The sequence below is a fragment of the Phoxinus phoxinus genome, assembly GCF_949152265.1.
Source record: "Phoxinus phoxinus genome assembly, chromosome: 14".
In the NCBI taxonomy this organism is placed as follows: Eukaryota; Metazoa; Chordata; class Actinopteri; order Cypriniformes; family Leuciscidae; genus Phoxinus; species Phoxinus phoxinus.
In genome coordinates, this window is record NC_136889.1 from 22,045,046 (window position 1) to 22,061,278 (window position 16,233).

A 16,233-nucleotide genomic window follows, 5' to 3' on the forward strand; every position below is an offset into this window, starting at 1 on the left:
TGGTAAATTACCGGTAACAGATCATGTAAGAACAGGACCTTTTCAAATGTAACGGTAAATTGGTTCCGGCAATTTACCAGTAAAGGAAATTGTAACATTACTAGTTAATTACAGGTTTATGTGCTGTGTGAACGCGGAATGAAGATTGCCGGTATTTTGCACGTACGAGGTTTGAGCGTGCTGGCGTAAGAAGTGATTTGGGCCAATCAGAAGCCGTTGAAAAAACAATGATGTGTGAATGGTCTGTTACCGGTAAAAAGCCAGAACGCTGTTGCTTGTGTGAACAGTACATTTTTTAATTTACCGGTAATTTTACAGTAATTTACCATAATTGTTGTGTGAAAGAGCTATTGATTCTGCTCTTTTCTTGTTTATTACTTTGAAGCTGCTTTAAAACAATCTATATTTGCAACCCCTCCGGTTCTACTTGCACCGCTCTGAGCGGGATCCGAACCGGCATAGCACAGGGGCGCTAACAAGGATGTTCTAGATCGCATCTCTTTCGTCAGTCACTAGTCCGACTCTTGAGACCAAGGGGGTGAGGCTTACTCACACAGCTCGTACTAGCTGGCCTCTTTTACATTCCCCTAAACCTCACTCCCCATCAGGGTCACGGCACCAATGTAACCCCCAGGAGGCAGGCGTACTAACAAGGATACTAAAGACCACAGCCTCTAGCGTCAGTTGCTAGCAGGCCTCCGTTAAATATTGCATAAAGTGCTACATAAATAAATGTGACTTGACTTGACAGTCTGTCTATGTGTCTTTCAGCTAATGGGCAGTGGAACGCATGGGCACCATGGAGTGGGTGTTCTAAGTCCTGTGATGGTGGTTGGCAGCGGAGGATACGCGTATGCCAGGGGCTGGCGGTCACGGGGCAGCCATGCGATGGCAGTGGGGAGGAGGTCCGCAGATGCAGCGAGCAGCGTTGCCCAGGTAACCCCGCGAATAATTGAGCCCCAAGAGTCAATTATGTCAGAATGGACAGATAGAGGTGAATGAGAGATGAATGCAGGGATAATTATATTTTCCTTGTCCATTTTTGCGCTGGAAATAATGAACGTACACCATAATTGTATGTTCTGGCCAGGAATGATCAACACAAAATTGACCAGTAATGGGAACATTTTATATCACATAAATGATTTCATCCTAATCTCTGGACGTATTAAGCAGTCTCCATGGAAACAGTGCTTTATGCTCATGCATATACATGTATTTTCATACACTCATGTTACATATACAGTTATATAAACTCCTGATGTAGGCCTAATTGTTTGTGCATATTTGGCTGAATTTATCATTCTTATATTCATTAATGCTTGAAATTATTTCTGCATACAAATATGAATGGAACATTCTTTACATCATGATCTGACATAAATTTATGTTTGATTTAAATTTCCAGTTTGTATAATAATATATAATATAATATAATAATATAATATAATAATATAATATAATACGCAGTGATGCCATAGAATAATCAGGTTAAATGCCCTACATGGAAACATGGAATACAGTAAAGAATATTTAGTTTTAATATTAAAAATTAATAATAATAATGTAATAACATATTTATAATTTTTTGCTATAAATAAATGTTTATGTACATTAGAGATGCATTAGATTCAGTATTTTATATATTTACTTATATTATATTGTATGAAGCCCTGTCATGTCATGTAAACAAATATATATATATATATATATATATTGTGGTCATAAATTAAGAATTTGTTCGCTCAAATTAAGAATTTGTTCTCTCCTTTTAGTAAATAATGGCTACAATTTACTAATTCGTTCACTGGTTTTAGTTGAATCACAGCCACAGATTAAGAATTCTTTCCCTCGTTTTAGTAAATCGTGGCCAGAGGTGTAAAGTCCAGGTTAGGGTAAAGTAAAAGTCCTCCTCAGTATTTTGTTCCAATCACCTGGATTTGCTAATTAACACAGTTTTTCAGCCAGGAGATAGAACTAATTAGTGAAATCAGCTGGCGCACGGGTGGAATAAACATATGGCAGGGCTTTTACTTTCTGACCCCCGGACTTTACACCTTTGATCGTGGCCACGTTGAACTACATTATCCCCTCGCTTTGATTGAACTAAAACAAGGGTACTAATAATTCCAACGTGAATACGATTCAGTAAAACGAGGGAACAAATTATTATATGGTGCTCATGATTTACAAATTAGTAAAACGGTCTGAAATATTAGTAAGTCGCGGGAAGGAATTGTTAACATGCCACGATATACTTTTTTTTGTTTCGGATGTCATGTGCAGGGCTCCGTAATATTGCAGCAATTATACAACTGAACATTGTATGGCATTCATATGTGGGCAATGTGGAATTAAATTCTTGCATCATATTCTGATCCCTTTCCCCATTGTCCACAATAATGCACTTCTCTTCTCTCAAACCTCCTATAAAAAATGTGTCTTAATGTGTCTAAATGTCTGTTTATTCCTGACCCATAGCTCCTTACGAAATATGCCCGGAGGACTATGCTGTGTCCATGCTGTGGAGAAGAACCCCCTCTGGGGAACTGGCCTTCAACAGGTGTCCGCCCAACGCCACGGGTAAGAAGAGCACTCAGACAAACTCAAAGACAAAAAGCAAGAATAGTCACAGACGCTTTCGAAAAGAGAAAAGTAAAAGAACACAGCTTATGCTTTTTTTTTGCTCTGCTTTTCCTTTGCGGTGCATTTATTTCAGTGATGTTGAAATTATTCATAAATTCAGAAGGCTACGATGACAAATGTTTCTGACTAGTGTGTTCAGCACTGCTGTGACTGCCTTTAAATGGCTTATGCTGTGTGTACCTAGAGGTTTTTGTCATTTGCATACCGTTGAACCCTCCAGCATTTTGTCAACTTCTTTTGCGAGGCCGCTTTCTGCAGCGGAGACATAAAGGGGAATAACACAAAAACGAGAGAAACTGTTTCTCCATCCTGCACATTCTTCTTGGAGATATGCTGTAGACGCGTCCCCAAGTCTTTCTCTCTCTCCTTTGACCGGTCTGAGGTGTGAGCCTTACTGATTGTGGTCCCAAAATGGCAGACTGTGCTGTACTGTTCTACATTGAGCTCCTGTAACCTCCTGCTATCTCCTGTTGTGAAGATGCTCCGGTACACCACTACAATGACCTTGAAAGAGCAGGTGCTGGAGGAAAAAGAAAAAATGCAGGCACCACGAACTCAGATAACAGCAAGCAGCAATCAGACAACTCGAAGCAGAGGCTGACTGCGAATGCGTGTGTATAGATGGATTAATGTCTTTTGTGGATGTATTTCTATATGTGGGAGGACTCCCACCATAGGCCCGAATGTACTTTTGTATTTTCTCATTTTTTTTCTTCTTCATTTTTTTTTGGGTTGAGAACATTTAATTATATCATTTATAGATAAAAGAGACAGTGTGTCAAGCTGTGGGTGGAATTAGTTAGATTTACATTGTTTGATTCCTGCATAACCCACGTCGAAAATTTCAGGTTGTGCATAAGCACTGGAGTGGGATCTGACGCCAGCACCACGAAATGCTGGAAAATCTTCATTCATTATGAGGTTGGAATTAAATTAAACTCCGTCCTCATTGCGGTGAAAACGCATGAAAGCAACAGAAATCAAACAGTTGCGAGTTGAAGCGTTTGGGGAACTGATAAATTGGGAATTAAAGGAATGATTGGCGATTAAACATCATGCGGGATGAGGATGAAAACTTTTTTTTACTTTTAGCTTTGTCCTATTTTTGTGCACGAGCGCGATTGGATTAGGTTTGTGTGATCTTCGCGCAAGTGTTTGTGTGTGAGTGTGTGTGAGAGAGATTAAATCTGGTTAGGCCCCTCTGTGGTGCCATGTGTTTTAATGGCGAGATCTGAGAGCGTCCGCTTTTGATCCGGCTCTGTGGGAGTTTTCCGTGATCTGTGGATGTGAGCTGGATGTCCCTGCTTGGATGCCTCAGCTTGGGGGCAGGCGTCTGGCTCCAGCTGCGTCTCAGGTGGGCCGAGTGTGTTACGCTGTTGGCCGGGTAGCAGGAGGTGGAACCGTGTTGGAACAAGAGCTGATAAGACGTGTGTGTGTGTGTGTGTGTGTGGTAGAGGGGTGCGGGGTGGGTGTGGTGAGGTTGTTTCAAAAGGCAAGGACATGTACTTAATGCGAGACGGTAGACACGCTCTGACGGATCGGAGGCGAGAAATGTTTGCTTTTGTGCGTGTGTTTATTCGCTCCCATGTGTGGGCGGCAGCCTTGTTGATATCTCAGGTTGCAGGGCTCCGTTCGCAGTCGCCGAAGACAAAAAAAGTCAAATCGGTGCGTGACAGCTGCCGTCGGTTAACATCATAATTCTATGAGCGGGAATTATGACCAGTCTTTTAAAGCATGTAATCACAGTTCGGTTCCTTTCGCACGCATACACTGCAGTGGCACATGCGCGGCGCATGTGATCTGGCAACTGCCGCATCTAGATGATGATGAAGGCTGCTGCTTTTATCCCTCTCGCTGAAAGATGTGTGGGCTGGCAGGTGGAATGAAAAAGGAAAGGAAAAAAAAGAACAAGTATAAACCTCTTCTCTGTATCTCTCTTTTCTCCCTCCTCCTTCTTTGCAGGCACCACTAGTCGACGCTGCTCGCTGGATCACCGCGGGGTGGCCTATTGGGAGCAACCCAGCTACGCTCGATGCATTGCAAATGAATACAGATACTTGCAGCAATCAGTAGGTGCAAAGTCAGCTTCCTGCGCTCTGCTTCTGTTTGTGACGTGCCATAAATTATCCCTGCCGTCGTCACGATCACCCAAAACTATTTCCACCAGTGCCTCTCCCCCCACCCAGCACCCCAGACCACCACGCTAGGTCTGCAAGATAAACTGCTATCATCTGAGAGGCAAATTAAAACCGCTAGTATTGCAGTTTTCCGAGACCCCGCGTTAATGGAGGACTCGCTCTAATTTCCTTTAACATCCTGAAGATGGTTGTTCCAGCTTCACCGGAGCTTTTTCTGGGAATGCACCTGCTTGGACGCAAATGAATGATTTTCATTATTTTTTGATTTCAGATGCTTCCTCTTCTTATCGGAGTTTTTCCTCAAATGCAGGACATGTTGTGTTATTGCAAAGTAAAGCTTTAGATGCATCTCGCACACAAACACCCACACAGAGACTTCATTGTAGTAGGTTGTATACTGAGGTCATGATATTTTCCATTCCCTAGCTCTCACACCTTTTTGCCTTTTTAAATATTAATCAAGGCACTATTTATTATTTGTTATTAAGGCACTTCCCTTGTGGGGTCTGCTGCCTGGTCAGGTTTTACTATCCTGTTGGGGGCTTTTGGTCTTTGGTCAGTGTATGCAAAGCCTGACCCACAAGTAGTGTTTTTATCTCTTTATGTAGACTTTCCATGGACGTAATGATTTTTAGACTGTTAAAACCGAATATTAAATCCCCCTACACTAACCCTACCCCTAAACTCTGGGCTCTTCAATCATTGTGTATGACATCATGTCAGTGTGATTTATGCATGTTTGTTCATTGGCCCGTTGCTTTGAGGTGAAGTGTGTCATTTTTTTTTAGATGCTCTTATTCCAGTTCACAATTTGGGGCAGATATACACAACTGTTCAAACGTTTGGGGTCAGAAATGTTTTTGAAATGTTAATGTTTTTGAAAAAAGTATATTCTACTCAACAAGGCTTCATTTAAAAAACACAGTAAAAACCATAATAATGTGTAATATTATTATCATTTAAGATAACTGTTTTCTTTTTTTAAATATTCAAATGTTTTATTCCTGTGATGGCAAAGCTGAATGCTCAAAAAGCATTTATTATTCATATTATTATTATCATCAATTGAAAACAGTGGTGCTGCTTAATATTTTTGTGGAAACGTGATACAGTACATTGTTTTTGGATTCTTTTAGTTTAATATATTTACTGTCTTGATTTGTGTAAAGCATCCTTGCTGAAAAAAAGTTTTTGGTTTGTTTTGTTGTTGTTTTATTTATTTTTTTAAAGCCCAAACTTTTGAATGGTACCTGTGGTAGATGGGATAAGTATTGTGAAACAATGACTAGTAGTGTGTACTCATAAAGTACTTTAGCTTGGGAGTTTGAACAATTTTGATACCTCAAATTGCTCTGCTTGTTGAGGAAAGGTGTTATTTGTGGAGCGCTATTATTTTTTGACCAGATGTTTCCCCACTAGCGAATGACAAAATGGGGGAAAATGTTCCATAGACCATTTAGAACACCTTAGCAACTGCATAGCAACCAGTGTTGGGTAAGCTTACTCTAAAAATGAATTAATTACTAGCTACTAATTATCTTCAACAGTGTAATTAGATTACTGTACTAATTACTCTCTCTAAAAAGTGTTGCATTACTTATTACTAATTACTTTCTAAATCCCATATCAACCTCGAACAGTTGAACAATACAAGGATAGACGTGAAACTGCACTTTTAATTCTTTTAAATAAACAATATAAAATGGCATAAATTATTCTTGAACTAGCCCAGACATTTTAAGGGAGAATATTATATTAAAAACATACATTTTAAAATTAGGCATTATATGTAGACGTTAAATGTTATTGTTTTAAATAGAATTGTTCTAGTATTTAATTACATAAGAAGTAGCTATAATCAAATTACAGATGTAGAATAATCCCTTACTTTACTTTTTCCATGGAAAAGTAATTAAATTACAGTAATCTATTACTTAGTAATGAGTTACACACCCAACACTGATAGCAACAGACCAAAACCACCTAGAACACCTTATCAACCCCATACCAACAAGCTTAATGCCATTATGAACACCTTATCAAACTCATAGCAACAGGCTAAAACCATTTAGAACACCTTATCAACCCCATAGCAACAGGCTAAACCATTTAGAACACCTTATCAACCCCATACCAACAAGTTTAATGCCATTATGAACACCTTATCAACCCCATAGCAACAGGCTAAAACCATTTAGAACACCTTATCAACCCCATAGCAACAGGGTAAAACCATTTAGAACACATTATCAACCCCATAGCAACAGGCTAAACCATTTAGAACAAATTATCAACCCCATAGCAACAGGCTAAAACCATTTAGAACACCTTATCAACCCCATAGCAACAGGTTAAACCATTTAGAACACCTTATCAACCCCATAGCGACAGGTTAAACCATTTAGAACACATTATCAACCACATAGCAACAGGCTAAAACCGTTTAGAACACCTTAGCAACCCCATAGAAACAGGCTAAAACACTTTTAGGACACCTTTGCAACTGCAGAGTGCTTGAGAAACGTATAACCAATTCTGAAATGACACCCTTCACCTTATATTAATGGTAGTTCTGTGTACCCCGACTTCATTCATGTTTGTGACTTGAGCAGGACTCTGTTAGTGTCACAGTCTTTGAAGGACACACAAAACCCAGTCTCTTTCCCTGTGTCTGTCTGCAGGTCCAGGGGCACCTTGCTAAAGGTCAGAGGAATCTGGCAGGGGACGGCATGTCCCAGGTTACAAAGGTCCTCCTGGATCTCACCCAGAGACGCAATTTCTATGCAGGCGACCTTCTCTCCTCAGTGGAGATTCTTCGAAACGTCACTGACACCTTCAAAAGGGCCAGCTATGAACCCTCTTCTGATGACGTTCAGGTAAAAGATATTTTTTGTTGTTGTTTTTTACAACTTTGAAGCTTAAATGCATCTTGTAATAGTATTAATTTAGACATTGTGGTCATAGGTCTTGATTGTTGGTAATGCAGGTTGAAAGTACTGATACTATTCATAAAATGTCCAAATGTTCTAACATGACTTTTTACAAGCAACTTATACTACTATTCGAAATTATTGGATTTTTTTTTTTTTTTTTTTTTACAAAGAAATTAATATTTTTATTCAGCAAGAATCTGTTAAAGTCCTCCTGACCTGTAGTCAATAATTGTATCCCTTAAAATAGCTTGAATGTAACTCTACACCCTTGCTTCATTTAGTATACGCAGATCTATGAATATGCAAATGAGCCCCGCCTCCTCTCACAAGTTGATGTTTAAGAATGGTAATGCGTTTAATGTATCGCTCTACAACGTCGGAAACATAACGGTGACTACGTTATCAAACAGCTAATAATGCGTTATTAAATGTTACACAAACCATGTTCCCATTCGCCATCTCAGAGTTTATTTACTTATTACTTACATTTAAGTTCAGTAATTTCACTTAAATTACAATTAAAAGGTCATTTTCATCGCCATTTAAATATTAAATTTAAAGTTCATATTTATATTTATTTATATTATAATTAAAGTATAATTATTTAAATTTAAATTCAAAGTAAAGATATTTATAATGTTAAAACGTTTATATTTAGACCTTCTATTCATCAAATAATCCTAAAACAAAGTATCACAGTTTACAACTATTTTCAACATTGATAATTATCATTTAAAAAAAGAATCACCAGATCATATTGGAATGATTTCTGAAGGATCATGTGACACTGAAGACTGGAGGAAGGATACTGAAAACTCAGCTTTTCCATCACAAGAATAAATAAAAATTGTATAATATTAAAATAGAACTATGTTAATATTTTATAATATTAAAATAGTTATTTTAAACATTAATAATATTTCACAATATTGCTGTTTTTTACTGTATTTTTGATCAAATATGTGCCATTATATTTATATATGACATTTTCCAAATTAGTCACACAGCATTTTGTGATTGGCTCTAAAATACTTGCCTCCAGCACTCCAGTCACATGTTTCTGAAGGGTGACGTTTTAGTCAAGGCACTGCGATTGAGATGAATGGGAATGTTGACAGCTTTCTCCAGATATTAAATGCGTTTGGTTGAAGTTAGCGAAATGATGGAAGTTACAAAAAAAAAAAAAAAAAAAAAAATCTAAAATTACATACAGCACCTTCAAAATGGCAATGTCACTACTTGGGACTGTGACTGATAAATATCTCGGCGATCTTGCCCCTCACAGAGAGCTTATGGGATTGTGACAACGTGCGCCAGCTGCTGATAAGAGATAGTCACTAAGTCTATCTCCTTCTATCTCAAAGCCTTGTCATAACCTTCCCAATACCAGAATAAACGGATTTCTCATGACCTGTTTATGAGAATCTGGCTATTTTTTTTTTTACATAATACGGAGTGTAATGTGATTTTGCGTGTGTATGTTTGTGTGTTGGGTTGGTGTGGGAGGTTTTATCTAAGGCCTGATGTGAACCGGAGCAACCCCTTCTCCCCACGCATGTGTGCCGGGGTGGGTTGTGTGTTTTGGAACGTATTAATGCTGTGTTTAAGTGGACGCATTACCACCAGAGGGAGCATAAGCATTCAAGTAGAAAAACAAGCGTGCCGGAGCCAAGACGCTGCCTTTCTCCTGCATTTCGTGGCACAGAGGCAGAGCAGCAAACAGAAAAGAAGACAGGCACACGTCCAGCTGGATATCTCATTCAGCCCAGTCACCGCAGCAAACATCAGCTCTCTTTCCAGTCTTAGAGTAGACGGCTCTCCCAGGCTCCTTTAAACTCGACCGACGCTCTCCATCCTTCCCCTTTAATTCAGTGCACATACGAGTGCTTACAGAAAAAGATCAACAATCTCTGAATTGAAAGCAGCAGGAAATCCCAGGTGTGTTTTAGAGCCGAGGCTGCTGGACGTATCCCATCATCTCCTTGTAAATCAGTGCTGTGTAATTCCTCAAGACACTGTTTGGTGAGACTTTTAAAATGCAGAGGAGATTCTTTGTTATTTCCTTTTCAGGGAACAGGTGTTTTTTTTGTTTTTTTGACAAACATTCCAGATATGAACTAGTTCTTTGCTTTTTCGAGGACTATATTAAGTCAATTTAATACTTGTATAGCCTGTATATATTTACGCAATAGGTACAAAAATGCTATTTTTATGAATACAGTCACAGAGAACAAGTCCTCATCAAGTACACTATTGCTTTTCTTAATGCTTCATAAAAAAATAAGAGCACAGTTTTCATTACAATAGTGTTTTATTATGCAAATGCATTATCCTTCCGCTGTAGTACTGCATAGTCCTTTACAGAACATTATTCTGTGGGCGTTGTACAGCGATATAAACGCATCAAAGTTTCTAAAATATATTATGAAATCAATATATTTAATTCATAATCACTGTAAACAAAAATTATGATCAATAAGTTATGAAAACATGTTTTTGCATTGCTTTAACTCATTAAAATAAGTTAAACAATTTTAGACTTTAAGTTATACAAGATATTTTTTTTAAGTCAGTTTAATGTAATTTAAGTTGAAATGACTTAAACATCCAAATTGATTGTACTTAAAAATGAAAGGCAGCAACTTTTTTTTTAACAGTGATCCCTTAATACGTGAAAAATTGCAGCTAATATAATTTTTATTTGTATCTTTGAAAACCACAAAGATTTCAAATACATTATCAGCAACCATATCTGTGTTATGCCATGCATTATAATGCATTATACACCGTAAAGGCATAAATAAAAATAAATATGGATTATAATGCATTTTAAATACTGTAGGTTATTAAGTAAGTAAACTTTATGCGTAATTTACTCGTGAAATGTATTAATCATTTTAAGACAACGGGTTTCCTCACTTTTTTTAAGAAAGTCAACTGACCACTTTTTACAGTGTAACCTACAGTATTTAAAATGCATTATAATCCACATTTATTTTTTCACAGTGTAGCTTCACTCTAACACCCGGTGGGTCAAAATAAGTTAAATCTCCTGTGTTACTTGCAATACATGTTGACAAATGTCTCTACATTTGATGCTGCATACAAATTATGCATATTAAACTTTCAAAGCATAATGCCTGAAACGAAATCCTCCTTTGTTATGATCCTTCTCAAATAATGTTACCAGTCTTTTCCAGTGACAGCAGTGTTGTACTAACAGCAGTTTCTTCTCTCCCCAGAATTTTTTTCAGATCATCAGCAATCTCCTGGAAGAGGAGAACAGAGAAAAGTGGGAAGACGCGCAACAGGTGGGTCTGAACATTGTGAGCGTGTGTTTTTGAAGCATTTGTGTCGAGATTGCTTTATTACAGTCACGTCGCGGAGAGAATCCGCTGTTGTGTGTCACTCTGCGGCTGTGTATTGTGTGATGAGCCCTCAGTGAATTGATTGCCATCACCAGTGCAGATGCTTTAGGTAATTGTCAGGTCAAAGAGGAGCCCGTCTCCACAGGCTGGGCTGCGTCAAATCAAACCTTCTCTGCCAAATGCCGACCTCCCTGCTGTGCTGATTGGTGGAGAGACATCTGCAATATCCACTACATGCACTTGGTGGCAGCAGCTTTGGCAGCATATGTCCAGCCTTCATGCTTTCCCTCAGCGGTCTCCTCGCTCTCACTCTCTGAGAGACGCTGTAAAAGCAGCCAGAGGGATTTGGATTCTGCTAAGCTGAATGTTCTTCAGAAACTCAAACAAAAATCTCCAACTGCATTATTGTTGCTTTGGACCAAATTGAGTGTCTTAAATGTTTCTTTCTTTCCCTTTTAGCCTGAACTGGTAATTCCTCCTAAGCAGACAGTGGTAATGTTACTGTCTATCAAACGTAAGCTGCTTTGGAGCTCCTTCGTCGAACGTTTTCACCCGTAGTCTGAAAGTTGTGGTAAAACGAGTCCTTGAGTGAGACGGGGGGACCGTGTGTCAACCGGATCAACCCTTTAATGGGGTTTACAGTAGGTTAGTGTCACAAGGCTTTTAAAGAATATTAGTAATATGGGTTTTTTTCAGTCAGGAGTGTATCCAGGGATCAGGTCACGTCGCCTGTCGCTTGCTTTGCTGAAGGTTTTTAAACGGTCCCCAGAGCACCTGTTCTTCATTCACGTTGCTCCTTTGCTTAGTCACAGATTGAATCTTCAAGCTCCTCAAATCATTAAAGGACATCTGAGACGGTTGTCACCGGCTCTGTCAAATGACTGACCTTAGAAAGCTTGAACGTTTAAAGATCACGCAGGATTTTATCTTGTCTGTCTGTCTTGTCTTTTCTTCTTTAGAGTCAGCTTGCCTGAGCTTTGATTGCCAGTCTAGAGTTCACACTCAGATTCATGGCAGTCTGTTCTGTTCCAGCAGAGAGCGAACAGTTTTAAAGGAAGTGCTTAAGAGAAGAGGCTGTGACTGCCTCGCAAATTCACAACTTGAAATGAAGGAGAACACAAGGTTCATTAGTTTCATTAACTGATGGTTTAAAGATATACTGTCTGCTTATAGACAGTATTGGCATGCATTTGTTTATCTTCCATATCCTAAACCATATACAAGAAGAGTAATTCTAAATTATTATATTATATTATATTATATTTATTATATGAATTGTATTATATTATACGAATTGTATTATATTATAATGTATTATAACATATTATATTATTAAAATGTATTGTATTTATAAAATATATTACATTACATTATAAATTATATTATATTCAATAATATTTTATTATATTATAAATTGTTATATTATATTTATTATATTATATGAATTATATTATAAATATATGTCCTATGTTTGGTTGCAGGGAAGCTGCCTAATATATTATATCACTATAAACATATTTCATACATTCTACATCAAAACATTATAACTTATTACACGCACACACACACACACACACACACACACACACACACACACACACACACACACACACACACACACACACACACACACACACACACACACACACAGAGAGAGAGAGACATTCTGCAAAAAAAATAAGTTAGTTAAATATATAATATTACCAGCTTTTAAAAAATAATATACCATAACCAAAAAACATATAGTATTGGTACTTTTCTGAGTGAAGAAATAGCCTTTTAAAGTATCTTGGTACAAATGTCCTATTTTCATATCTGTTTACATAAAGTAGTGAGATAAAAATACTTGTATCTTCCATACCATAAGTTATATAGCAGAAGAGTAGTAGTAAATTATGTGTTATGTTATATTTTATGAATTACAAAAATAATATATATATAATAAAAAAAGAAAAAAGTACAATTTGAAGTCAGTTAAATATATAATTAACAGCTTTTATAATATAACATCCCATAACCAAAAAATATATGATAATATAATTTTGGTTCCCTTTTTTTTGTTATTTGGGCTATTTGTTTGCATATATTAGTGTGATGTTTACTCATGACATGACTTGTGGCTGAAATCTATGCAGCAGAAGAGTACACAATAGTAGAAAATTGACATGACGGTAGAATATATATGTATATATATATATATATATATATATATATATATATATATATATATATATATATATATATACATATATATATATATATATATATATATATATGACCGCACAACTGACTGTGCAACACCAGTGCTGGTTCATCTAATGGCCGTCAGCCTCGGCCATTTCCCGCACTGCTGTCTTCCCTGCACACTTGGGCAGCCCAGCGCTGTTGCCATGGCGAGGGATGCTCTCTGCTGTCCCCCAGCAGTCTGACCGACCCTCATCGACTCTCTCCCCGTCTGCAGCCTGTCTGATTGGCTTGGCCCAAGATCGGCCCCCATGCCAATGCAGAGCCCGACTCCTGCCAGAGGGATTATTAGATAGGCTATGTGACTCCATCGCCCCGTTTCTGCACCTCACTAAGGGTGCTAATTACGAAATGTCACTCAGTGCTATTTTTTTCTGCACCCGCGTTTTTATTTATTTATTTTTTGTCTTTTGCAGATTGCCTGCAATGTGTTTTTGTGCTTTGTTTGTTGTAACGAGGAGAGAGGGTCCAGATGATGCTAATGTGACGAGAGAAATAGGAAGCACAGTGTCATATGGCATATTAATCCATACAGTAAATCTGCTGGGTAAAATGGTTTAGACAACTTTACTTTTTTTTTTTTATTATTATTTTTTTTTTATCTCAACGTATACTTTCCATTTTAAATATCAAAAGTTGTATCTGTTAACATCGATTAATGCACTGTGAACTAACATGAGTGAATAATTTTATTTAATAACATTAACAAAGGTTAAATAATGCTGTTCAAATACATTATTCCTTGTAATTTTATGTTAGTTAATGCATTAAAATGGTGTTAACAAATTAGACCTTACTTGAAAGTGTACCCTACTTACATTCTAGGTTACTGTGCATCTTTGGAGCACACAATTTGATTTCTTTAACAATTTTGTTTTCTTCATATTTTGTCAAAATTGAATGACTTGTTCCACCTCTAAAACAAATGTCCTTTTCGTATGGCATTGTGAATACCTCTTTTTTTCATCCTCTCTTCTCCAACCACTAGATGAATTTCAGATTAATACAATCAAGTCCTGAGAGTTGTGAACAAGAAAATCGCATTTGACTTTAAATAAAGATTCATTGAATATTGTATTCCTAAATATCCATTGATGAGCACGAATGAAAGCCTGAAAAAAAAAAGCCAGCTCTTGATAAAAGTTCTCCAAGCCCTTGTGTTCCCTCTAAAGATCTTTGCGGACTTTCCGAGTGATGGCGGATGTAAATAGCTGAGTTCAGTCACCTGAAGGTCAGGGATTGGATCAGCAGACCGTGATGCTATTGACTGAAAGAGAACAGGTACTCTGACAGGCTGAGGCCTGAGTTTGCTCTGACACTGATGGCTGGTCCTCTGGAGAGGCTCTGAGTTCTGCTGCATGAGTTTGTCTTTGTGAAGGACTGAACAGAGGAGGCAGGGCTCGAAAGTGTGAGAGACGGAGGAAGTGCCCTTTAAAAACACTTTATAGTCTCTTTCCAAAGGAGTCGAAAGACTTTTACTAGACTGACTGTTGGTATATACAGTATCTCTGTCTGTCTCCCCCTTCTATCTATATTTATCTATCTGTCTATCTATCTGTATATCTATCTGTCTATCTATCTATCTATCCATCCATCCATCCATCCGTCCGTCCGTCCGTCCGTCCGTCTGTCTGTCTGTCTGTCTGTCTGTCCCTTCTATCTGTATGTCTGTCTGTCCCTTCTATCTGTCTGTCTGTCTGTCCCTTCTATCTGTCTGTCTGTCTGTCCCTTCTATCTGTCTGTCTGTCTGTCTCTTCTATCTGTCTGTCTGTCTCTTCTATCTGTCTGTCTGTCTCTTCTATCTGTCTGTCTGTCTGTCCCTTCTATCTGTCTGTCTGTCTGTCTCTTCTATCTGTCTGTCTGTCTGTCCCTTCTGTCTGTCTGTCTATCTATCATTCTACCATTCTATATGTCTAGGTATTGTTTGTTTTGTTTATCTATCTATCTATCTATCTATCTATCTATCTATCTATCTATCTATCTATCTATCTATCTATCTATCTATCTATCTATCTATCTATCTATCTATCTATCTATCTATCTATCTGTCTGTCTGTCTGTCTGTCTGTCCCTTCTATCTGTCTGTCCCTTCTGTCTGTCTGTCTGTCTGTCTGTCTGTCTGTCTGTCTGTCTGTCTGTCTGTCTGTCTGTCTGTCTGTCTATCTATCTATCTATCTATCTATCTGTCTGTCTGTCTGTCTGTCTATCTATCTGTCTGTCTGTCTGTCTGTCTGTCTGTCTGTCTGTCTATCTATCTATCATACTGCCTGTCATATGAAATCTGTCTTTTTCTAACGTTTTAAGCCTTCAAGTTTGACAGCAAAAGTTTGATTTAATTTCTGACCATTAAATTTAATTGGATGACAAATCCATTTAAAGTCAGATTGTACCCGTGTTTGAAATTCATTCGCAAACATTTAGTAACATGTTCCACTTCTCTCTCCTTTTGTCCCCCGTGATTCCCCTTTCCTAGATTTACCCAGGGTCTGTGGAGCTCATGCAGGTCATTGAAGAGTTCATCCACATCGTCGGGCTGGGAATGAAAGACTTCCACAACGCCTACCTGATGACAGGGAACCTGGGTAAGAGAACCCGCAGAACCCGTCCCGCAAGCCACTCGTCCTGCTGACTCTTCTCGCCAGTTCTGTGTGTCGTCAGTAATTGAGGATAAATGGTGCATGGAGGGGGGCAAACAACCACCAGTCGATAATGTTAATTAAAATCAAGCCCTCTCCACTTAATGTGCTAAATTCTAATGCAAACAGCCTTGTCTTATTTCAGCTCGGAAAAGTGGAGACTGTGTTTGGATTCAGTTACATCTATTGCAACGTGCTTTGATTTTAATTTTTCAAAAACGAAATTTTCTAAATGTATACATTTTCATGAAGCATGACTTGTGCTTTT

At 38.0% G+C, this 16,233-nt stretch overlaps 1 protein-coding gene across 7 annotated transcripts in view; it reads left to right on the plus strand.

Moving 5' to 3' along the window:
- The window catches only part of adgrb3 (adhesion G protein-coupled receptor B3), a 186,682-nt gene that overhangs the window by 100,980 nt on the left and 69,469 nt on the right, over positions 1 to 16,233 (plus strand). For all 7 annotated transcript variants that reach the window (XM_079634606.1, XM_079634605.1, XM_079634608.1 and 4 more), the window contains 6 exons: positions 772 to 936; positions 2,482 to 2,583; positions 4,609 to 4,715; positions 7,466 to 7,660; positions 10,960 to 11,028; positions 15,803 to 15,911. In XM_079634606.1, coding sequence (XP_079490732.1) covers positions 772 to 936; positions 2,482 to 2,583; positions 4,609 to 4,715; positions 7,466 to 7,660; positions 10,960 to 11,028; positions 15,803 to 15,911 — 747 coding nt within the window. The remainder of the gene's footprint in view (positions 1 to 771; positions 937 to 2,481; positions 2,584 to 4,608; positions 4,716 to 7,465; positions 7,661 to 10,959; positions 11,029 to 15,802; positions 15,912 to 16,233) is intronic.